Source organism: Dermacentor silvarum, chromosome 5 (assembly GCF_013339745.2).
Source record: "Dermacentor silvarum isolate Dsil-2018 chromosome 5, BIME_Dsil_1.4, whole genome shotgun sequence".
NCBI lineage: Eukaryota > Metazoa > Arthropoda > Arachnida > Ixodida > Ixodidae > Dermacentor > Dermacentor silvarum.
Genome location: NC_051158.1, coordinates 24,768,971 through 24,794,030, shown reverse-complemented (window position 1 = coordinate 24,794,030; position 25,060 = coordinate 24,768,971). Strand labels below are relative to the sequence as shown.

The 25,060-nt window shown below is 49.9% G+C and overlaps 1 protein-coding gene across 1 annotated transcript; it reads left to right on the top strand.

The window, feature by feature from the left end:
* The first annotated feature begins 149 nt into the window (after positions 1-149).
* Positions 150-25,060, top strand: LOC125945562 (uncharacterized). The gene is made up of 6 exons (XM_049667545.1): positions 150-304; positions 4,020-4,147; positions 6,704-6,830; positions 13,476-13,658; positions 15,307-15,435; positions 24,750-25,060. The coding sequence occupies exons 1-6, from the start codon at positions 167-169 to the stop codon at positions 24,945-24,947; spliced, it is 903 nt and encodes a 300-aa protein (XP_049523502.1). The 5' UTR covers positions 150-166; the 3' UTR covers positions 24,948-25,060.

Sequence of the window (25,060 nt, the reverse complement as noted above, 5' to 3'; positions counted from 1 at the left end):
CCAACGTCGATCCCTTGTGTAGCGAATTTTCGTTCCGTATACAACGTAATGGACTCGCACACTTCTTGGACGTTTAAGAACATGAGGCGTTCTAGTTTATAACGTTCATATTTTTTTTTCTTTTTTTGCTCCCGTTTCGCGCAGGTTCGCCGAGGCCGCCTCTGCAATGCTGAGCGAGCCGAACGGGACGCGAATGCTGGCTCCGTTCGAGGAGAACGGCGTCGCCCACTACGGCATGCTCACCGACTGGTCGGGCTGGAGTTACAACGTGATGCACCACAGGGCAACACTGGATCTGTTCAGGGTCAGTGCGTTGTTTCTCGACACCTGCATACCCGAGCTCTAAACGCTATCGAAGAAAGAAAATGCCGCATGAACATAGTATACTATAGAAGTTCCACGCAAGAACCCTCATGTTTTGCCGTACATCATATGAGGCATGTCCCATACGAGCCCCTCCCCTCCACGTGAACATATTTATATTTACTCTCGGGGTTGGTAATGTGTATACAGAGAAGTGGCTAACATCGTGTAATTGCATCAACTGAGTGGTAATGCCAGTCTTAAAATTGTTGCCATCGATGATGGAGGCGACTTCTGGCGGGAAGGTAGTTCCAGTCCATGCTTGTGGTTGGTACAAAAGAATGACAACGCATATTTGTATTACAGTTAGGCACACCAACCTTGAGCTGGTGGCCGTTTCGTTAAGAAATATAACAGGATGTCGCGAAAAGCGAGTTAAACGTACGTATAGAACGCGGTCTGATTGGTATATTTAATGTAAAAGACGGGATCGAGAACATTTACGTCGAAGTGAAAGGGCAGGCACATTAAGAGATTGTTTCATTAATGTGACACTCGCAGGGTGGCAATAGTTAGACGAAACGATAAGCGCAGAACGGTTTTGGATGGCTTCGGTGCAAAGGTATAACGACCGAACATGGCGGCCCCAGATAGAGGATGCATATTCGAGTTTCGAACGAACTAGTGGTTTAAACAAAATGAGTTTTAGGTTGCAGGTACGATGGAGAAGTTGCACTTTATATGTAAACAAGGCGATGATTGCAGTACTGAGTATCTGATCAACATGGCTTTCCCATGAAAGGTTCTCAGAGATGTAAACGCCAAGCTGCTAACGAGAGAAAATGGGACTTTATTAAGGAAATAATTACAAAGTAGAGGATGATTCAAGTGGTGGGTAATTCTGATCAACTTACATTTGTTAACACTCAGTCGCATTAACCAACTATTACACCACACAAAAACAACGCCAAGGTGAGATTGAAAGATGACATGGCCTGTAGAAGTCAGTAAACCACACAATCATCGGCAAATAGTTTCATAGAGGAGGATGGCAAATTGTTAATGTACACGAGAAAAAGTAGTGGAACAAAAACAGAACACGTATATGTTGGTCCTATCATCATCAGCAGCAGCAGCCTATATTTATGTCCACTGCAGGACGAAGGCCTCTCCCTGCGATCTCCAATTACCCCTGTCTTACGCTAGCTGATTCTAACTTGCGCCTCCGAATTTCCTAACTTAATCACCCCCCCCCCCCCCCCCGAGTTTTCTGCCTTCCTCGACTGCGCTTTCCTTCTCTTGGTATCCATTCTGTAACCCTAATGGTCCACCGGTCATCCATCCTACGCATTACATGACCTGCCCAGCTGCACTTTTTCCGCTTAATGACAACTAGAATATCGGCTATCCTCGTTTGTTCTTTGATCCACACCACTCTGAGCTCTTTTCCTGTCTCTTAACGTTAGGCCTAACATTTTTCGTTCTATCGCTCTTTATCGTTCTATCGTTCTATCGCTCTTTATCGACCCGCCGGGGTGGCTCAGTCAGCTAAGGCGTTGCGCTGCTGAGCACGAGGTCGCGGGATCGAATCCCGGCCCCGGCGGCCGCATTTCGATGGAGGCGAAATGCAAAAACGCCCGTGTGCTTGCGTTGTAGTGCACGTCAAAGAACCCCAGGCGGTCAAAATTAATCCGGAGCCCTCCACTACGGCGTGCCTCATAATCAGAACTGGTTTTGGCACGTAAAACCCCAGAAAGAAGAAGAACTTGTTCTCGAGATTCTTTGTTAAGCTCCAAGTTCCTGCCCCATATGTTAGCACCAGTAGACTGCAATGATTTTACACTTTTCTTTTCAACGACTATATAAAAAGCCATTAGTTAATCACATGGGGGACACTCCATATGATATATACCGCCATAAAAGGTTAATGTGGGATCCTTGTAGGCTCATATAATCATAGGGGACTTGCTAAACCTGGTATATGGAAACATAGAGGTTGTTTTTAATTGGGGATATTGAATATGGAGATCATGGGGGTTTTCTATGGGGTTGCCTCCCTCTCTGAGTGACATAATGAAGCAGGCCCTGAACCGAATCTTACACTTACGCGTACAGCCTTGAAATAATCTATGACGATAATTCACAGACAGGACGGCGAAATTAGGAAGCTTAAAATTCCGCAAGCTGCCTATACTAACAAGTTGTAGGCTCTTCAGGAGTGGTACAAAGGCCCAAATGTATTGTGCCACAGTGTGTAAACACTCCCGAAATGCTTTTTTCAGGGAAAGCGAGTGGTCTGGGCTGTGAAGCCTAGACAAAATGTGTCGCCAGAATTGCTGAAGCTGTGATTGCTCACATTTGCTTTTACTTCAGCTTTTCTCTCGGTCAGATTTCCACTCTTTGTGAAAGGCATACTGGTCACGCTACCTGCGGCCACCAGGCTTACTACGGGCTCTTTAAGAAATTTGTTCTCCTGGTATTCCATACATTCTAACGCCCTGGCGACTGAATATAACTCCCGTACTCGTCATGCAGTTGTCTAGATAAGATACCCAGAGAAAGAGCTTCACGGTAGCGCCATCCTTTCATCTATCGCTGTTGTCAACCTCAACCTTGCGTACTCCAACCATTGCTCGTAAGTGATTGGCTTAGTGCGGACACGTGGCATTTAGAGTGCCTAGCGGTGGTGTCTATACCTTTTTTTTTTTTTTTTTTGGAGGAAGGTTCCAAAGGTTGTTTCGTGTAGCATGATTAAGCAAACGCACGCATTAAAATTGAGTTTCGAAACGAGTATCGATAATAAATGTAGTACGACACAAGCTAGACGCTATTTGTCTTTGCACCACGTCTTGGGTGGCTTTGAACCTTTCGGGGAGCTCTAGCGGCATGCCATGTTAGGAGAGAATCATAGGAGGAGGGAAACGGGAAGCGGAGGTTGACGGTACCTGCATACTTGCCTCGCTATTTTAAACTGCATCTCACAAATACTTTTCCCTACTGTGGAAGCTGCAGAATTCCTTACCCAATAGGAAGGCCGGATGCCCCTGCAGACGTGTTCATCCGCGCCGCGTCGTCTGCTCACCGCCACGGTAACTCGCGGTGTAAGGCGCGCATGCGCAAATGTCCTAACATGTAACGTATCCCTGTAGCGTATCATGTACCAGGTAAAAAAATTACAAAACTACCTAATCTCACCAATAATCGGACAGTTACGCCCGGAACTATATTCCGCTTCGCAAGGATATTGCCTGTGTGCTCCGCGTACGTTCGGCAGTGCGGCAAACGCCTTCCGAGATGGAATATAAATCTGGAGTATCAGGAGGAGCCCGAAGGGAGCCTCGCCACACAGCCGAACGTTTATAGGGCGAAGGTAGCTTGCGGGAGTGGCCCGTAATATTTTTTGACAAAGGCTGCATACGTACACCTTGTGAGGTGTTTACCTTGTACACCCTGCTTTTAAAGTTTTATTTGGTCTTTCTTTGTCACGTTTCATCCCGACCAGACGGGCTTCCGTCGAGCTCTCGATTACACCTTGCGAGGCATTGTCATGCGATTCCTACTAGAGTCATCGGACGAGAAATGGTTATAAACCAGAACAGCGATACATATTTCACGGCACATTCTGTTGTCCGTATTGACTGAGTTGTCCGGTTATAGCCCGCGCTTTCAACGCCACCTCCTGAATTGTTTCGTGCGTCGATCCCGGGCGTGTCCAGGTGCTGCGCCAGTACCAGAGGCAGAGGGACGCCGGACGTCCGTTCCTCTTGGGCGGAATAGTGTACGCCGTGAAGATGCTGCCTTCATACAACAGAGAGCAGCTAGACATCTTCGACCACATAGTCAAGTGAGCACACCCTTTTATTGCGATAGCAATTATATGGACACTCCAAAGCAGATTTCTGCCGTCGGCGTCGCCGTCGCCGTGAGGTTCCGTATGACGTCAATGGAGATGAAATCGTCGCCGCGCTCCGGACGCTGTATGTGCGAGTGAAAGGGCGTGAGGGACGCGCGCTTTCACTGGGAGCGAACGCACGTCGGAGAGCAAAGGCGCGTTCTGCGCCGATGATGATAAGTGGTTCTTGAGGGAAAGGGAAAGGTTGGCGCTATCTGCGCCGTGCTCCCTGAAGGGCTGCAGAATTAAGTGTCTCTTTCCTCCTTTCCATATATAGAGAGCAAACGCAACTTTTTCCGTCGCGCGAAATACTGTGGGGGGACTGGAGGGAGGGAGGGCAGGCGACGTTTAGCTGCGGCACCAAATACGTATTTATATAAAAACGCCGCGCGCGTTCGGTGCGAACGCGGGCAAAACGCCGACGGCGTCGACAACAGTTTTGCGTGTTGCTGGTGCTGCTGCATGTCCAAGTTTATACAGCTGATAAAACTGCTATCCTTACTCCGTATAGCTCTCTACTAATTTGCTATCGCAATTGGTGCTTCGCCTTTCGGGTGAAACTGCGACAAATTTTTTTTTTTCGCCATTGAAGGAGCAATAAAGACAGACACTGAATGCGTTAATTTCGACTGATGAAGTATTCTTTCAAAACTGTATTTTCATTAATTTCGCGACTTCGCTCATTAAGAGACAATAAAGAAAAACCAAACACAATTGCTATGTTGTTCTTTCTACCGAAACCCCAGTGCTGGCATTGGGGTTTCAGCGTGAAGTCACGAATTTCAAAGATTTTTCTTTCTTAAGTTTTTTTTTCGGTATTGAGGCCCGTCTCGGCTCAGTAAAAGGTGCTGGAATTTGCTAAGTTCAGCCTCTGTTTCCTGTAAAGTACGACATCTTTACCAATAAAAAAAATTACTACGCGGGAGCATATACGTGGTCGAAGCTTATGATGTCATGGCTGGCTGGTGCGGAACTTCAAAAAGGCTTTAGTATTTGCGTCTTTTCTCGCCTTTAAGCTAAGCCTTATCTCGAGGTAACAGTGTCTTTTATTTTGTTATTGTAGAAAGATAACGTATTACAATCCAGCTAAAAGTATCTTTTTTTTTCTTTAGCGCGCCTATAACGGGCACAATTAATTAAAACTTGCGTTGAATCAGTAATCTATAGTTTTTCATGTTCTGGAAAAACTCGCAGTTTGCCTTATGCGAGGGGACAACTTAATCACGGGGAAAACCGCGACAGGAGCGGGCAGCACAATTTATTTCCTCGATTGGTACCGACCTCGACGAAAACTGTGAATTAGCTGCGATGAAACATTAATTTGGGCAAGTTGCTTCATTCCAAAACTATAGACGACTGCAGGTTAAAAATATACCCGTCCTACCTTCTTTGTTTAGGGTCCTACCCACGTCCCTGTTTATATTTTCTGAGTGACTCAGGCAGGCCTTGTTCATACACCCGCGCATATACGGGTGTATTAACGAGGCATAAGTCATCATTAAACTATAGACGTAACTGCGTGTAGATACGACGACGAAGAAGGGAGGTAAGGTGCGTTTTTTGCGTGCAAGCTTCCATAGTTTCGGAATGAAACAACTTGTCCGAGTTTAAATGTTTTATAGCCGGAAATTGCAAATGCAATGCTATTTCCACCGCGACATCAAGAGCACCTATTGAATGCGCGATGGAAGCCGGACGAGAAAGTTTCCCATGCGCCACTTCCAGCGGTGCGTGGGATCCTCAAACATTTCTTATTTAACAGCGAAGCTGTTTAAGCCAGCCGTAATGTGTGGTTCGTATCAAGAAACCGCCACGCCGTAGCCATGGCAACCAGGCGACGCCACAGCTGATAAAACACCCCGCGCAACCTCGGACGTCATGCCTCGCTATCGCCGCCGCCACAGCTGGTATGACGTCATGATCCCCCCCCCCCCCGCACCGCCTGCCGCTACGACGTCCCTGCGTTGCCTAGCAACCACCTCACGAGTGGCGTGTGTTTCGCCTCGTCTCCGTGCCGTGCACATGTTGCCTTGACATGGGACGTTAAGGAGAGGGAAGGAGAGCATGCGCGCGTCGCGCGCTATGCTCGGGAGAGAGAAAGAGAAAATAAGAGCGAGATAGAGAGAAAAACAAATTGTAGCAGCACCAACGAGGCAACGAGCAGAGCTGCTGCCGACGCCTCCCGCGCTTCCCCGTTTCCCCGCATTAGCGCCGAACGCGCCGCGCGGTGTCCGTGACTGCAGCAGTCAAAGCGAGAATCTGCGCGTCGGCGGTGAGCCGCTCATCTTGAAGTGCGTTGCGCGGCCAAGCGACAGTCTGCGCGTCGGCGGCGAGCCGATTCGGAATACCGTACCTAGCAGCACTTAGCACTTCCCAGCAAAATCTAGCCAAGCCTTGTAAAACCTCGAAGAAGCTAGATCGATCACCAGCTCTGCTGTTTACTCAGCCTTGCACCACTTGCGCAAGCTGCCCACGTATTTTTTTTTTCTGATTGTCGGAAAAACGCAGGGACTTCAAGGTGGACATGCTCGTGGCAACGACCCACATGGAACAAACGTATCAGTACACCTTGGACTGCAAAATCACGGGACCGACCACGTGGGACAAGAAGTACGACCCCCACGAGCTCCCCATCGTGAGTCGCGATCGTCTTTTACTTTTCTCGACAGCAGGTTGCCGGGATTTCGACACCCGACCAGACATGAACGCCCTCACGAGGCCATCCTCACCCTCGTCCTCACGGAATGCGGACGAGGTTAACATTGGCGTCGGAAATTCTACGAGGTCGAGGGTGACTTCGACGAACTGAAGAAGACGCGATTCAAGTGGCTACGGTTGTCTGTAGAGTGCTTCTCGACAAGCACCTCACGACTGATCGTAAAGGCGCGGTCACAACAACGATTAGCCTATTTTTAAAGCCTTCTCTTTGCCTCCCGTATTTTTCAGACCGTCACTTTAGGGCGCGGCTGGGTGACGCAGCTCTCTGGCCGAATAGCTCGTACTTAAAAAAAAGAAAACGTTAATAACATGCCCGATGGTGGGGTCGAACCTCGGTACCCCCGCAGAGCAGCCCGAAGCTTTGGCCAATATAGCCCCTTCAGGCGCTAATTAAATCTGGCAATGAAAAAAATTATGTTAACGTCATTATCGGTCCTGCATACTTCAATAAAAGAGTTATTAAAGGATTAAAACATAAATTGTATTTTTTCATAGTTTCCGTGGTGTCCACATTTGTGGACAGGGCGCCTTAACGGCGGCAACGCAGTGCATTTGGTGTGCACACATGCTCTGGTCAGTGATCCTACCTGTCATACCTAATGGCAGTGGTCGGAAGTGTCTGCGGTGTGGCATTCTTGACAACGGGCTTAGAGCTGTCACTACTTGGCCTACCGCGCTTTTTTGGAGTATTTCTGTTGCAAGTGACCAGGCAGTTCGCAATGTCTGTTTGGAACGCCATCATGTCCATGGTATTTCTCTGTAGGAGCTTCTCAGCGCTTGCGTTCCTGAGGTACCCTAACCAGTTATTGCTCAGCTCAAAACACAGAAAATGAGGAATCACCCTCACGGGCCACTGTATGCACCAAGTCTTGCTCCGTTACACAGTTACACATGCACTGTACTTCATACCTAGAATGAATATTTTGCATAATCACTTCCGAGTGAATTTAGAAAAAAAAACGGTCAAGGGGTCTTGGGAGGATGAGGAAATTATTGTACGAAAACAAACAGAATAAGTTCGACAGGAAGAAATTAAGGCGGATACTTAGAACTTCCTAAGAATGTGAAGGCGAAAATCTAGTTGGACCTTCTGTTGATCTGCTGTACTTTCTCGGTCTTCCCCACCCGCGACTAGGGCCTGGTGTGTCGTCACCCATAGCGATGTGCAATGAAGCTCTGATCCCACGCGGTGACGTATACAAGGCGCGCGAGCACGCTGTGAGTGTGCTGCCGCCCTTTCCAGAACGTTCTACCGGCGCTGCCGCTGACATTTCCCTCCTCCTCCCCTGCACCGCCACCGCGCTGCTGCTGATATTTTCCTCCTCATTCCCCAGCGCCGCTGTTGCCCTTTCCCTCAACGCCCACCGGCAGCGCCACTGATATTTCTCTCCCCTCGCTCCTCATCCCAGCGCCGCTGTTGCCCTTTCTCTGCACGCTCCAACTGCGCCACCGTTGTGCTTTCTCTCAACTATCCGAACTGTGCTCCGTCGCCCTTTCTCAGAACCCTCCTCCGGCACCTATGTGTCCCCTTTCCCGGCGCACTCCGTTTTATTTCGATAGCAATTATATGGACACTTCAACCGGATTTCTGCCGTCGTCGTCGCCGTCGCCGTGAGGTTCCGTATAGATTTCAAGGGCGATAAAATCGCCGCCGTGCACCGTATGCGCGAGCGAAAGCGCGCGGGGGACGCGCGCTATCACGGAGAGCGAACGCACGGCGGAAAGCAAACGCGACCGTCGCGCGAAAGGCCATGGGGTATGGGAGGGAGGGAGGGAGGGAGGGAGGGAGGGAGGGAGGGAGGGAGGGAGGGAGGCGGCGCGGCGCTGTGCTCCGGCACCAAAGGCGTATCTTGCCACTCAATCTCCCACGCGAAAGCAACAAAGCGGGAAGAGGGGGGAGGGGGCAGCTTCTCCTCTGCCAACAACTTCTCCTTTGCAGTTTGCCCGGCGGTGCCCGTCGCCCGCACCGTCTCTAATCTCCACATGGCTCTGACCTTTGTATGCGCTGTGCATTCGCCGCTCAGTTTCCGTTGAAGCTATAGACCACGCGAACCTGCGCTTGCTGCCAGCGTTTTGACAGTCGTTGGCTGCGGTCATTCAGTGTGATCTATTCATGTTTGCTTGTGCGCGCTGACACCCCGATTGTTAATTCAGTTAGTAAGCCAATGTATCGAAGTTTATGCAGCCGATAAAACTACTATCCCTACTCCGAATTTTGCTGTCGCAATCGATGCTTCGCCTTTCGGGCGAAACTGCGACATGTTTTTCTGTACCTCACAACGCGACCTTCAAACAGAGATCTAAGGCTTTCGCCTAAAAAAGGGACACAATCGAAAGGTACAATCAGCATTTATTCATCGAATCATTTGAGCAACCATGTACATCGACCTTGCCCTTCGTAGCGTCGACACATGGTTGACACTTTCCCCCTTTTTTTTTAACAGCGAAACTGTTTAAGCCAGCCGTAATTTGTGGTGCGTAGCCGTGGTAGCCATAACAACCCAAAGGAAAAGGCTGCGCACGCGGTCTCCTCCTCGCCAGCTTCCTGCCTTCCCAAAAACATTGCCTCTCTTCTCTCCGCGGCGCGCTGAGCCAGGAGGGGAAAAAAAGGCGAAAGCTTGAACTAGGCCGCGCAAAGCTCAAGACACAGCGAAGCTGGCCTATTGATATCGAGCGGCTAGCCTCCAACGCATTCGGCGTCGGCAAGCAGCAGTGTTCTTGGCACTGTGCCAACCTTGGGCCGTATTCTGAAACGTTCGCCTAGGCGAAATTTCTTTTTTCGCTTTCAGGCGTGCGCCGATTGGCTGTTTTAGCAAAATTGGATGAGCTGATTGGGTGGTTGAGCTCGACGTCATTCAATTTGCTCAACCAGCCAATCAGCGCGCATGCTGATTTCGCCTAGGCGAAATTTCGCCTAGGCGAACGTTTCAGAATACGGCCCCTTGGTTAGCCTGCCTGTGTTTGTGGCATGCCAGGAACGCTGTCGCTCTTCGGCGCCGACGCGTCCAGCGCTAGTCACGCGAAATGTCGCCAACGCGTTCGGCGTCGGCAAGCGACAGCGATCTTGGCACTGTACCAAACTTGGTTAGCCTGCCTGCGTTTGTGGCATGCCAGGAGCGCTGTCACTCGTGGGCACCGACGCGTCCAGCACTAGTCACGCGAAATGTCGCGAAAGGGTAGGTAGCTCCGAAAATGATCGCTCGAGAATGCCTTCCTGCATATGTAGTTAAGTTAAACCAAGTTAAGACCTAGCAGCAACCAAGTTCATACGTAGCAGTAGCAGCCAGTAAGCTTCGCTGTGCCTAAGCTTTGCGCGACCGAGTGCAAACTTGCCTGATTTTTTTTCTGTGTTTTTTGTAAAATACATTAGATTAAAAGACCTTTGTCGAGTACAGAGTTTTTCATGGCTGTTTATACTGGTTCGAAAACATCGTTCCGTTCTTAAAATATTTTGTGAAAGACTGCCACTACCGCCAGAGTAATTTGGAAGGTTTTTAATTGTGTCGTAATGAAGAGATGCTAGTTGCCCTCGGCTTCATTCGCCAGCCGTTTGAACGACTGCTCATTTTCGAATGTTCTCTTGAGACTATCAAAGAAATTATAGCTAAGCCGGGCCCAGAATACCCTACAATTCCAGCTATCGCCACAGAGTGAAAAACGTTAGACAGTTTTAGTTTAACGTTAGCGTAATAGCGGGGTTAAGGGAAATAGCGTTACCGTTCCGCAAACGAACTTTGCAGAACGAGAGTTTTAGTATAGCGTGATAGCGTAGTTTACGTGCGGGACGCTATTCCATTACGCTTTGAATTTCGCATATATAGGGCACCTAAGTCTGTGTACGTCTGGAAAGTGCGAGAGGCAGCGCAATGGAAGCCAGGAGCGCGTGTATTTTTACTTCCCATGTCCGCCGAACTACAGCGAAACAGACAAGCAGTACAAGCTGTCTACCATAGCCTCCAAAATGTTCCCATCTCTGAGGCCATATGCCGTCGTCGCGCCTATCTCCCAACTTTACCGACAGGTGGCGCTCGCATCTCGGAGAAAATTTCTCTCGTTAGGCTTAGGCGCGTTCGAAACGAGAAGCGATCTCGAAAATTCCTCAAGATTGGCCATAACACTCTCTCGGCGAAGCGGCATGAGACTAAGCAAAAGCCGTTTACGCAGTCATTTGCTACGATCGAAGTGAATTCTACAAAAACAACGCCGAATTCAGTTCGAAGCGGGCGACCGGGACCGCCGTCATGTTTTACGTAAACTACGTAAACACGCTGACACGGTAACGTTAACTCTGAGAAATAGCGTGCGCACGGTAAACGGTATAGGGGTCGTTACGCGTTCTGCGCATGCGCATTCCGATCCCGCTATTCCGGTACGCCCGCTATTCCGATAACCAGGCTAAACTAAAACTGTCTATTAAGCAAGTGTTACACGTTTCTAAACCGTTGAAAGCGAAAGCCTGATTGCACCGGAGCGCACGACAGAACTCGCCGAAATCGCCGCACTCCTATAGTAGTGGGCCAGTGCCGTCAGCGCCTTCGCGGGGGGAGGGGCAGTATGGGAACGCTAGCATCGGACGCAGCTGTGGAAGAAGACGACGACGAACGCGTGAGCAGTGGCGTGAGCGCGTCTCTATGAACACGTGACGTGTGCAATCAGGCACGCACTAGGCACACCTTTAGTAAACCAGAACCATGAAGCAGCCGGTGGATTCAGGGAAGCGTGCTCGTCTTGCACCACGGATGATCGGGTTTTTTTCCTTTCTGCAGCATTCCCTTCGCCATAATTTATAAGTACGCGGCCTGCCACGAAATAAATCCCTTGTAAGATCACTTGCTTTTCAATCCTTCTGCACTTGTAAGAATCGCGCATGCCTAACGTTCTCTTTTTCCCTGTATTAATTACCCTGTTTCCGTGCACCACCGTGGTCTCCGCGTGTCGTACACATATCGCAAACAATTTTTTTTAATTTTAATAACCCCTATTGTACCAGTAAAAATTTTGAGGACGCTTAAGCTTCGCCTTTAAGAGTAGAATTCGATAGCCTTATCGGGACCTGTTCGCATCGCATCGTTCGCATCCGGCAAGTAGGCTTCACTTACTGCAACATTGAACGTGGGAAACCCAGCTTACAAAGACCAAGCTTACGCCGATCACCTTAAAGTCGGCTTCACTTTTAAGCAGGAATGCATCACTGGAAAGACGTTTTTTCAGGGGCAATATAAGTGGTTTTACATTAAAATGTGAAGGCCCTAGCACATTTTTACATTATTTTATTAATTGTTTGCTATTGCCCCGATGCACGCGCGTGTCCAAAACGAATTAGCAAACGAAGTCCAAATTTGACCTGCCTAGGATGCGAGCGCCATCTGGATATCATTTTCGCAAGTAATAGTAGCCTGCGAGTGGGGAACGCCGGAAGGGCGTCCAACCCTCGACCCGGGCTGTCTCAGTGGCACCGAAATGGTATCATGCCGGGGGAGTCGCATTAGCGAGAGCTAGGATTACTAACTAATAATAATAATAAAATAATAATAATAATAATAATCAGCCTATATTTATGTCCACTGCAGGACGAAGGCCTCTCCCTGCGATCTCCAATTACGCCTGTCTTGCGCTAAATAAATGTGACTAATATTAATGCCGCACTTATGTTCCTTTATTGTTGCAGACAGTAGATTAAGAGGCATGTGCTGAGAAGCAAATCTATCAAGAATCTCTCAGTAGCTTTTAAAAATTTTCTTATGTTCATAAAATATTTATTCGAAAACAGCGGATGCAGCTATATTCACTTTGAAGGGTGTGTAATGTGGCGTGTGCGAACTGATGTACTCAAGTTTGGCTCCATTGACAATCGGAACGTGAGAGACGGTTAGCCTCAGAAATGCAAATATAGAAAAATTTAGAGGACGCTTAAGCTTCGCCTTTGAGAGTAGAACGCGACAGCGTTATCGGGACCCGTTCGTATCGCATCGTTCGCAAACGGAAAGTAGGCTTCATTCACAGCAACACTGAACGTGGGAAAGCCAGCTTACAAAAACCAAGCTTACACTGAACACCTTAAGGTCGGCTTCACTTTTAAACTGAAATACACTGCGGGAAACACGTTTTTCCAGGGGCCATATAAGTGGTCTTCTATTAAAATGTGAGGGCCCTAGCACCTTTCTTTATTATTTTATTAATTGCTTGCTATTGCCCCGACACGCGCAGGTCTGGTAGAAATGCTGGAAAAGGGGTTTGTGTTTGAGTTTCCTCGTATCAGAATGTTGTTTTCTCGTACTTTCAAATTACTATTCGACGCCGATTGGTAAACCATCCGACGGCGAATCCGACGCCGAATGGTAAAGTCGTACTTTACCATTTTTCCTGGACGGATTTCACTGTGAGAAATTCCATTTTGTTCACCCAAAACCGTGCACCACGTGGAGGGCCTGCGCGGTCGGTGTGTTTGGATGATTTTCTCGGCCACCCGCGATCACACGCCGGTTGCCGACGTCGGATTTTCTGCGACACGGGGCCCTAAACGCTGTCGCGTTAAAGTCAATCCTGCAAAACACGTACGCAGGCCGACGTGATCAAGCAGCTGTCCGACCGGCGTTACCTCGACCTGGACATTCCGGTGGCCGTGTCCTTCACCCTCAAGGGGTTCTGGTACAAGCCGGAAAAGAACGAAGACGACTCCGACTTCGCTCCGGGGAAGCCGTGCGGCTACATTGTCGGTGGTGAGACCTTCGGCAGCTACACTGAGGTATTATACGTACATTCATCACAACGTGTATAGTCTCTAGAGACTGTTTACACACTCCGTGACCATCTTAAAAAGGTCCTTGAAACGTTTTTTTTTTGGAAAATATGTGAAAACAGCGTTGCCGATCTGCTAACGAGGCCTCCTGCGAACAAGCGAGCCTGATATTATCGCGGTGCATGCAACAGGGAATTTGCAAGCGGGAGCAGTCGCTTGCTCTCGCTTCCGCAATGTCGTCACGCATTGCCATCGAAAGCAGCTTGGACCCGCCAACGCTATTGGCTGATTTCGTGATCGCGAGAACATTCTCGGTAATACATAATTGATAACTTTGAGCTAGATAAACGAAAAATATATACGTGTGCCATGTCAAAAAGACGGAAAATTGATTTCATATGTGAAATGCGCGTAGCGGCTTTGCGTGGCCTCCGACATGGCAGCGGCGTGCTGCGTAACGTAGTCTGCGGCGGCCGCCACGGGGTGTCGCGACGAGCCCTTTTTCGGTAGGGTGCCTCGATGCCAGCGCCGAACGGCGGCGCTGGCATCGAGGCACCCTATTTTGCGCTATTTTTCGCCGCCGCGACACTCGGGCAACTTTAGAACGTGTGTTTGGTTTCTTGGCTTCCCCGCTTTGTAGCTTCCAGCGCGCTAGCGGATTCGTAAAGCGAGAGAAAGCCGGGTATCGATGCGGTAACTCCACTTATAGTAGACGCGGCAGAGGGTGCTAAGTATCTCTGGTTCCGGACAGGCCGCCACTAGGAACAGCTAGAGGAGATATGTTGGTAGAATTCGCGTAAAGGAATAGGCTCCGAATAATGAATACCTTCTTTAGGAAGCGCAGCAACAGGAAGTGGACCTGGAAAAGTTCTATTGGAAAAGCAAGGAATTAAATAGATTTCATACTCTCTGCCGATCCCAGCATAGTGCAGGATGTAGAAGTGTTAGGAAGGGTAAAGTGCAGTGACCATAGGTTAGTGAGGTCTAGGATTTCTCTCAATTTGAAGAGAGAAAGAATAAAATTAGTCAAGAGGAAACAGGCCAACCTAGATGTAAGGGTAAAAGCAGACCAATTCAGGTTGGTGCTCGCCAACAAATATGCAGCCTTAGAACAGGAAGATGAAGACAACAGAGAAGTTATCAGGCGGGCAGGCGTGGCGGGGTGGGGCAGGCAGGCAGGCAGGCAGGCTCAAAACGCCTCAAGTAGGCAAAAAAAAAATACTAATCACATTAAAACTACAGTGACTGGCGCCCCTGGTCACATAGCATGCGACAGCTGGGAGGCAGGAATAAAAATAACATAATGCGGTAAACATCGAAATGGAATGAACAGACGCAAGTGGAATAACGAGTTAATTACCAGCTCCCCTGGGTTACGTCCCTGCTGTAGACTGATTCGTACATGTTGCGTGCATCGCGCAACGACATCGCGTGATGATGTTCCGCTGTGTTGTCCATGACACAATGTGCAGGTGCCCTTGACGATGGTGTAATGGCACAGATGTACACGGTGATGACGATCACTAAGCCCTTGTTGGTGCCCATGACTAAAGACGACGCCCACGATGACGATGACTTCCTCATTATATGTTCTCGTCATTGACGTTGTCGTCGAGAGATCGGTTCTACCGAAAGTTCTACTCCCTCTTACCAGGTCTGCGAGAACACCACCTACCGGAAGCAGATGACGAGTATCGAGGAAGGCCACTTCTTCAATTACACGTTCTACAGGGAATACGACCGCACCTTCGTCTTCGACACCCTTAGCAGCATCACGCAAAAGGTAAGGGAGAACATGTTTCCCGTTTGCGCACACCGGATACGTCTCAGTATTGCGGAGGAATCGAGGCTGCCGTCGCGTACTCCGTTCGTCCAGTGCAATATTTCAGGATGCGTTCGCGGCGACACCCGGCCTTAGTGGCCTGAATGTATCTACTCGCTTTCGCTTTACCGAGTTCACTAGCGTTCTGCAGACAGTGCAAGCTGTTCGCTTGGTGATGGTAAGCGATCATAAGGACAAGGCAGATCGGATAGCACACGCGGGTACCGTTCTCGTAAGCGACGCAGCGTATCCTTTCCTTTTCTCTTTTCTTTTGTCTTTGTTTGCTTGTTGTTCCTTTCTCTTTTTTTACCATTTCTTTTCTATTCTTCTCTTTTTTTTTGTCAGTTCGCGTGTGTTCGCGTTTGGCGCACTAGGCCCACTCACGAGCCGCCATCGTCTTGTTTATGGCGACTGAGGCGCATTCTCGACACTCCTGTCGCCTTGCTTGCCCGAGTCCAAAGAACATGCGTGGCCCAGCCCGATCGGCCCGCGTGCCGTTCGTTAAAGTGCAGACACCGAATTCTCGGATGATATTTTTTTTTTCACTTTTAAGTAATACACAGAACCTAGAGGACCACAGTATACAATGGCCGGCATGTGCACGACCGTATCTCCAGTAAATTAGTACAAATAGATCCTTGAATGCCTCATCAGACGGTGTTCTTGAAAACGCAGCTTGCAGTACAGAAAGTCAGGTGAGCTCTCCTCGCATATAGAGGCTCGCTCGTGCCTCTGCTCGCGCGTTTGTCGTGATCTTCTTTCACAGCCGGCTCCGATGCCTCTCATCATTCCAAAAATAGGCAAAGTTAATTAAGATGGAGTTAATTCAGGCACTCAAACCCACGACCTTTGGTGTTAAGGCGAAGTTAATTAAGGCACAGTTAATTACGAGGGCGCGTGAGAAAGTCCTTGCCCCTACTTATCAGCCAAATTACGGCTGCATTGCAAATGCGAAGTCAGCGTATCCATTCCCAGCGGTGGACCTTTCTTGGACCGCCCGGCCTTATCTGCCGCTAGCTTCGCGCAACGGCGCTGCTGTCGAGTGTTGAAGATGGCGGTTGTACTTCACAGGTCCACGGCGTATACCAGCAACGAAGTGTGGCTCGTTTTCTGCGGAGCAAGCTGGACGAACGCCCATCAAAATCCACGGTGAAATGCAGCCGACGTATGGGGAAAGGTGTCTCGCTTTTGATAAGTGTGAGGTGGCGATGTCGTGAGTTCGCAAAAGGCCGTGAAGACGTGCAAGACGTCCGACAGTGGTTCCACAGTCAGCCGGACGAATTCTACCACAGGGGCGCATCTCAAATGTAGCGCTGTGATGGGCTAAACGTATAAACCGGTGTGGGGACTATGTGGGAAAATAGTGCCCTTCCCCTACCGGGAGAGAACACGGGGGGCACGCGAAGCTTGTCGTACCCTAGAAATGGGGTGTTGCGTTCACTGGAGGGGAGGGGGGAGGGGGGGGGGGGCGTTCGCTGCCCTTCGTTGACGCTGGATTTCGGTAAGACGGGCTTTTAATGTGGGATCCGCTTCCTCCTGCCGTAACCGAGCTTGGGCTCGAACTACGTTGAACGCCGCATCCGCCAAGGCGAGCGCGAGCCTGCTCCCGGCGACGTTGACGGCGTTTCGCGTCCAAAGCGGCCCGTTCAGCAGCCGACCTCACAACGTATACAGGACTTCCCATCCGTTTGCCGAGCGTGCACTGCAAAGGAGACCCGACACAATGCGCGCGAGGCCCTTTCCATCCCTTTCCCTTCCCCCGACACGCGCCTCACGTGTTTCACCTGCGCTCTATTAGCCTTTCCCGCCGTTTTCCTTCACTGGCGCGTGACGGGTTTTTTGCGGTCGCACTTACAACGACACCGACACCGACATCGCCTGAACAACTAATGAGAAAACAACGCATGAGACTTTCGCCTTCACCCTCGCCATGGAGTATGCTAAAGTGACTGCGAGTTTTTACTGGTTGTGCGTCCAAATTAAGTAAGTCGACATATGAGGCTAATGCATTATTGTAGCTATAAAAAGTGCGAGAATAGAGTTTTAGTATTGCGGAAAATGTTTGCGTTAGCGTTAGCGAGTTACGCACGCTAGATCTTTGCGGAACGCTGTTCGATAGAGTTTTAGCATAGCGTAAGACAACGATGCGCCGCTAAGCGCAAAACTTCGCCGCGCCATCTAGCTGTGAGTAGTCAAAGCAGCAAACTGAGCAGCTCGACAACCAAACTAGCCGTGTGGATCCACGCCAAGCCTTGAAAAGAGCCTGCATGGTCAAGCCAAAGGGCCGAGGGTGCCGCCATGTTTGCAACGCTAAAAACTTAGCGAGCGCTTAGCGTCTCCGCTATATTCGAAAAATAGCGGACGCACGCTACGCGCAAAACTGAAATAGCGTTCTGAGCATGCGCAGTCTGACAACGCTATTTTTATTGCGATAGCTATTATATGGACACACCAAAGCTTATTTCTGCCGTCGCCGTCGCCGTGAGGTTCCGTAGGACGTCAACGGCGATGAAATCGTTGCCCCGCGCTCCGGACGCTCTATGTGCGAGTGAAAGGGCGCGAGGGACGCGCGCTTTCACAGGGAGCGAACGCACGTCGAAGTGCAAACGCGCGTTCTGCGCCGTGCTCCCTGAAGGGCTGCAGAATTAAGCGTCTCTTTCCTCCTTTCCATATATAGAGAGCAAACGCGACTTTTTCCGTCGCGCGAAAGGCTGTGGGGGGACGGGAGGGAGAGAGGGAGGGGAGGCGACGTTTAGCTGCGGCACTAAATGCATATTTATATAAAAAAACACCGCATATCCACGGGGTGAATGATGATGAGTGGGCGAAGCTCCGGAGGGAATCATCGGTAAACCGTGAATCTTCCGTGTAATTCGCCCAGTCTCGCCGCACTAAATCGAACGATTGACTTCCACCAATGACATGCGCCATATGTGACGTCATTCCTATTTTATAACAGCGCCCTTCATTATAATTGCACCATCTCCCGCTTAAGGGGACGCTAGCACGAACGCGTTAGAAACGTGCAGTACTCTCTAGTAAGGGGGAGAGGCCACAGCGTCTTACGCAGCCGTTTACACATGCCGGAACGTGCACCGCGTTTGCCGACGCCATCACATGACTGCTGAGAGAGTAATACCCCCGTATTCATAAACGCTCCTCGACTTGAACTTGACTTGCCACCGCCTTCAACGCATTTCGAACGCGCTGCCCAAGGCGGTGGCAAGTCAAGTTCAAGTCGAAGAGCGTTTATGAATACGGGGGTAAGGCGGAGAGGCCACAGCGTCTTACACCAGCTTCCTACACGGGCCGTAACGCGCTAGGACAAACGCGTTAGAAACGCGCAGTCTTTCGTTAATGTTGGGTATTTATTGTCATCGTGGTGCCAGTGTCCATGTGCGCTTCGTGGCGTAGTGGTTAGCGCCGCGCGTTCGGAAGCGAGGGGTCCCTGGTTCGATTCCGCGCTACGGACACAACTTTCGGAATTTTTTTTCTCATAAAAGTAGAGGTGGCTACCTACTACGACGACGACTACTACTACTACAGAGGAGGGACAGACCCACACCCTGAGGAGCTTCGCCCCTAAAACGCCGCGCGCGTTCAGTGCGAACGCGGGCAAAACGCCGACGGCGTCGACAACAGTTCTGCGCGTTGCTGGTGCTACTGCATGTCCAAGTTTAATCAGCTGATGAAACTACTATCCTTACTCCGTATAGCTCTCTAGTAATCTGCTATCGCAGTTGATGCTTCGCCTTTCGGGTGAAACTGCGCCAATTTTTTTTTTCTTTTTGCGTGGTGCCATTTCCGCAATACTAAAACTGTCTAATCTCATACAAACTCGGCACGGTGTTCCAATACATCAAAGGTATATGCTCGTGGAGCCTTCGGCTGTAGGCTCCGGGGACATATGGTACCACAGAAAACCACCATTGCTGCTCGAAGTATCGTTCAGGCTTTTTCTAAAAACTTGCTGTAGATTTTCTCTATCGAAAATGATAAAACAACTAGTGATGCAATACTTTATACGGTATTCGTTGTTTTTAAGGTAGTGTTTAATAATACGAAATAATAAATGCCCGAATGACGTATTATCTGCCACCTGGATATTACCATAAAACACCGCCCATGCGCTCCGTATAGATGGTTAACCAGCACAGCTGAAACGTGGTGCTGGTGAAAACATTTATTATTGCGATAGCAATTATATGGACACTCAAAAGCAGATTTCTGCCGTCGGCGTCGCCGTCGCCGTGAGGTTCCGTATGACGTCAATGGAGATGAAATCGTCGCCGCGGGCCGAACGCTGTATGTGCGAGTGAAAGGGCGCGAGGGACGCGCGCTTTCACGGGGAGTGAACGCACGGCGGAGAACAAACGCGCGTTCTGCGCTGTTCTGCGCGTTAAGGGCTGCAGAACTAGGCGTCTCTTTCCTCCTCTACAATCACCATATATGTAGAGCAAACGTGCCTTCTTCCGACGCGCGACAGGCCGTGGGGGAGGGGGAGGGAAGGGAGGCGACGTTTAGCTGTGGCACCCAGTGCTTATTTATATCAGAGGCTCCGGCAACAGTCACCAACGCCGCACGCATTTTGAGCGAACGCGGGCAAAACGCCGACGGCGTCGACAACAGTTCTGCCTGTTGCCGGTGCTGCTGCATGTCCAAATTTATACAGCTGATAAAGCTGCTATCATTACTCCGTATAGCTCTCTTCAAATTTGCTATCGCAATTGATGCTTCGCCTTTCAGGTGAAACTGCGACAACTTTTTTTAGGAAAATACAAGAGTTGACCCACGAAGGGGGGACACCTAAGTGCACTCCCTATAGTCCGGGATTCCATTGGAGACGACCGCCGCTCGGGCACGCGCCACCAGGGCACGCTGGGCGCACAAGGTGCGGCCCCGGTGTTTAGCAGTGGGTTAATCCCGACGCTGCATTGAAGCGTTTCTCAATTGTTGATTACATACTTGGTTACATATTTGTGTTTCTAGTGGAACACAAGCGCCAATGGCGGGCTGGTGCTGCTAACCACGACGCCGAGCTAACTCGAGATATCGAACGCATGCGACAACGGCGAGCCGAGGAGGCGGCGTTGCGGGCAGAGCAGTGCCAATGTGGCAGTGGCGGGAACGCGTTCGCCGGGGCCAACGCCCGCTTTCGGCGGGAGTTTTTCGAGCGGCACTTTGGCTATAGTGCCTGGAATGTACTTCCGTATATTCCAGGCACTATATTTTGGCCTCGGCTACGACGAAACGTCCACGTTGAAATCGCGAAGTGGAACGCCAGCGCCAATGGCGGGTGGATGCTGCTAACCACGACGCCGAGCTAACTCGAGATATCGAACGCATGCGACAACGGCGAGCCGAGGAGGCGGCGTTGCGGGCAGAGCCAACACCACCTAGACTAGGAGAGTCTAGGTGGTGTTGGCAGAGCAGGTACGATAGGGCAGCCTACATGCAAGCGCTATTTTAGGGTAGTGACAACACCAAAATTTTGACCGCTATTTACCGCCAAATTTGGTGAGTAGCCATTTCGATTCCCAATCTCGCTAGAAGTCGCGGCGCATTCCTGTTTCTTTTTTTTTTTTTGCGACGCTCTGATGTACCCATGTTGGCACGCGATCTATTACATTCCTTAAATTTAGTTTTGCATCAATGCGCACACGGAACCTGCACACATCTTTGATATACTAGTTGCATTTTCCTTTTATTTTTACACATCAAACTTTTTTTTTTTGTAGCATATAAAGCAATAAGTGATGAGGCGCAGTGGCGTGTTCGTGGTAGTATTATCTCACACCAAGAATGTGAACTACATTAAACATTTTCGTTGCCTTCCACTTGTACACACTATATATTTTCGGTGTTTTTCGAAGTGTGCTGTAATAAAAACTGTGCTTACAAGCCTGTTTACCTAAAACGTAGGCGTGCCATGTACTGCTCTCAGACACGCTATGTGTCTCTGGCTGCTGAGGACAAAGGTTATAAAAGGAAGTTAATTAGTTTGCGGGAGACGTGGTCTGTCCGCTGGTCTTTCGCCATTTTGATTCCCACATCCTATAATTGGCGGAACATTTTACCCGCCAATTTAGCTGGCGACGGCAAGTACCCTTACAACGGTTGTCACCACCCTAAAACAGCGCTTGCATGTAGGCTCCCTAAGGTACGACGCAGAGAACGACGTCAGTAACAGCGCTGCCAATGGCGCACACGCTTGTGTGCGACGTATATAGAGAACGACGTAACTGGAGACGCCAATGGAGAAATTTATCGAAACATGTGGCGAACGGTTTTTTGAAGCGAAAGCTTCATTACGCTACCTCGGGCAGCCGTCGGCGACTCAACAGTTTTCATATTGAGATCTAGAGGTCAAACCACAAGAGAGCATTAAGGCGCGTTTATAGTCCATCGACACGCGGGCGAGCGTCGTCTGACGCGCCGGGCGCGTCGGAGCGCATTGGCCGTGCGTCCGGTTACGTAGATGCCGGGCGCGTCGGAGCGCATTGGCAGCGCGTCCGGTTACGCTGGCGACACCAGTACGTCGAACCATCGATCGAACTATAGCCGCTATTGTTCTCGCTAACGTGGCATAACGTATGCGCGCGTTCACGCTACGTCGGACTATATATAGGCCTTTACGGAGCCCTGAAAGGAGACATTAGAGAGTATTAGCTTGTCCGGTAATCGGGTAAACGCGGGCGGTCCGGGCGTTGGGGCGTGTTGGCGGAAACCGTAAACGTGATCGGCCTGTATGGTGCTGCCACCTGGTGGTGCAGAAATCAAACAGACAAAAAACAGCTAATTTAATATTGCAGTAACCAAGTGTATTCTACTTCGCTGCTGGTGTAAATGTTCGACAGTGGCGTAATCGTGTTGCTGCCGAAAATTTACACCAGCAGCGAAGCAGAATACACTTGGTTACTGCAATATTAGCTGGGTTTTTTTTGTCTGTTTGATGTCTGCACCACCAGGTGGCAGCACCATACAGGCCGCTCACGTTTACGATTCCATCAAAACGCCCCAACGCCCGGAACACCCGCGTTTACCCGATTACGGGACAAGCTAAAGCTTTCTATTGCCGCCATTGCCCGAGTAGAGTTGCGCCCGGCTGTGAGTTGCAACCAAGTCTCACTATTTTACTGATCACCGCAGTGTCTTCGTAGGCCTAAAAATTATGAATAAGCACTGTATTCATTGCAAACATATCTCTAAATCATTGCGAAACCACACCTCGGCCACAGCTCGACAATGGGCCTAGCCAGGGCAGTGAAGCTTTAGCTATCAACCAGGGTTAACCAAAGCTAAACCACAGCAATTTTTGTTTCGCCTAGCCATGTACAGCTTTCGCGGTAATATTTCCGTCACACAGTTCCAGATTTCCAATTTCCCTCCAACAGGCGTGGATACGTACCCTTTGAGTGACGTAAATCGCGAATACCCACGTCACGGAGTTCACATGAACCAATAAAGCGTTGGAAACGAACTCATCTGTCGTCTGCTCAATTTCACACGAGTGCCTACGTTCTTTTACCCAGTAGCATTTGTTTCTTCCCGTCCGGGTTTCCACAAGAAAACGAACAGCTGCTGTGAAAATGCGTCAGCGCCTTTAACATCACGATATTTTGCACTCAATATGACGTTTTCGTGATGGCTATCGCGACGAGTCCGGAGAAGAAAGCCGTTTCATTTCTAGATTTTAAAATTGAAATAAATTACATTTTTATCCGACTGCTGTGCAGTCATACTTCGCGAAAGCGTTCCTGGTAAGAACACAAAGCTAATCTATATAGACAACCATTTTAGCCTCTACATTTGGTGTCTACACTCCTTTAAAGGTCACGTGATCTGCTCCGTGTGCGAGGGCAGCTACCCCCTAGGTGCGAGGGTGAGCAAGCGAGGGCGGTCATCCCAGATAGACTGGTGGCTTGATTCGCCGCAGTTTTCCAGCGCACCTAATGTTGTAGGTCATGTGATCGAGCCCGAATGGCCGAGAGCAGACGCTGCCCGCGCACCATTTGCGGGTCACGTCGTGTGACGTCATCAACTACGGGTGGCAGGCCGAAAAGCCAGCCGCGAACGCTGGTGGCTTCCTGCTTAGAGCCCCTTTCCGCGAGCCCAGCGTTGGATACGCCGTGTGCTCTATGACGTTAGCGCGGGCTAGATGGTACATTTCGAAGGTATACCAGCGTGAAAGACGGGGTAAATAGGCAAAAAAAAAAAAAACATGCGATCTGACGAGTTTCATCGGCTCACTCACAATATTAAGTCAGTGATCGTCCTGCAATCCGCCTTTCTTGCTCTCCAAAGTTCGCACGCGTTGTGCCCCCTAGCGGCGGTGCAAGAAACGTTGCGGCAGACGTCGGCGGTTCGCGGAGCAGACGACGCGCGATGGCACGTGAAGCTGCCAGCATCGGCTACATGTAGTGTAAAACGGCAACCAGAAACATGGATTGTCAACAAATGAAAACAGTGCAGCTAGCCTTACAAGACTGGCATCGTACGGCTCGGTGCCTTCCATTTTGCTTTTCGCGACGACCGCGAGGTAGCACCGCGGTACAGTGCAAAGGGCGGATTTCCAGTGTCGCCAGCGCGAATGTGTGCAGACTAAAAGAAAAAAGCATTTAGTTTCTAGATCGATTCGCCTGAGCTAACTGAACCAGTCCACTAGGTGCTGCGCCTCGCTATTCGAGCGTGGTATCACTATAGTGCGACATGGCGCTGTCTATCAAGTCATTTCACACAGTGCAGGCTTCGGGCAGATTGAGTTCGCAGCATTCACCGCAATAGCAGGACAGTTCGTATGCCTCTTGTGCATAAAGAGCTGGACCTAAGCTACGCGAGCCCAAAACTGACTCGCCAAATTGGCACTGGACTGCACTGAAGTGTAGGGCGAACCAATTGGATCTTCTATACTGTACTACGTTTCTTAACACAGACAGTAATGATGAACACTAAATCAGTTTAGTAACACAAAGCATTTCTAGAACTCGATTTTCCTTAACTTCGCGGCAATACGTGATTACTAGAAGGAAAAACTAAAAACCAAACAACGCCAGTGCCGAAGCGTCAGCGTGACGTCACGAATTTCAAACTTTTTTTCGTTCTTAATGCGCCCGTTACGGCGCAGGAAAAATTGTCGGATCTTGCTAAGTTCTCTTTTTGACCCCTTTGGGAGTACGATGCAGGTAATCTTTAAGGATTTAAAAAAATGAACTAGGCACGAACAGACGACAACTGTAAAAAATGCACATATGACGTCACGGCGGGCGCGCGAGCAGGTGGTGCTGGCTCACCGCGCACACCGCGGTCTGAGCTTCGCGCTCTTCGACATCGACTACGAGGACGTGTTCGACCAGTGTCCGGGCAACCTGTACGGGGCCTTCGACCGGGTGGCCGCCGTGCGATGGCTCACGGACCGGTTCAAGGAGATCCAGGAAGCCGCGGTCATCGGGGGCCCGGAGTCCACGGCATCGTGATCGACTGTGGCGCGCCCGCGCGGCCGCATCACGCGCAAACGGACGCTGCCATCCTAAATTTTCCCGAATTTGACGGAAAGAGAAATTCGTTTATCATCGACGTCTCTTGTCCA

What these genes read in the sequence shown, in the direction of transcription:
- LOC125945562 (XM_049667545.1), top strand. Translation starts at nt 167, where the DNA reads ATGCTGAGCGAGCCGAACGGGACGCGAATGCTGGCTCCGTTCGAGGAG. An exon ending in ATCTTCGACCACATAGTCAA is followed by an intron (nt 4,148 to 6,703) that starts GTGAGCACACCC and finishes GGAAAAACGCAG; the next exon opens with GGACTTCAAGGTGGACATGC. An exon ending in CCTTCGGCAGCTACACTGAG is followed by an intron (nt 13,659 to 15,306) that starts GTATTATACGTA and finishes CCCTCTTACCAG; the next exon opens with GTCTGCGAGAACACCACCTA.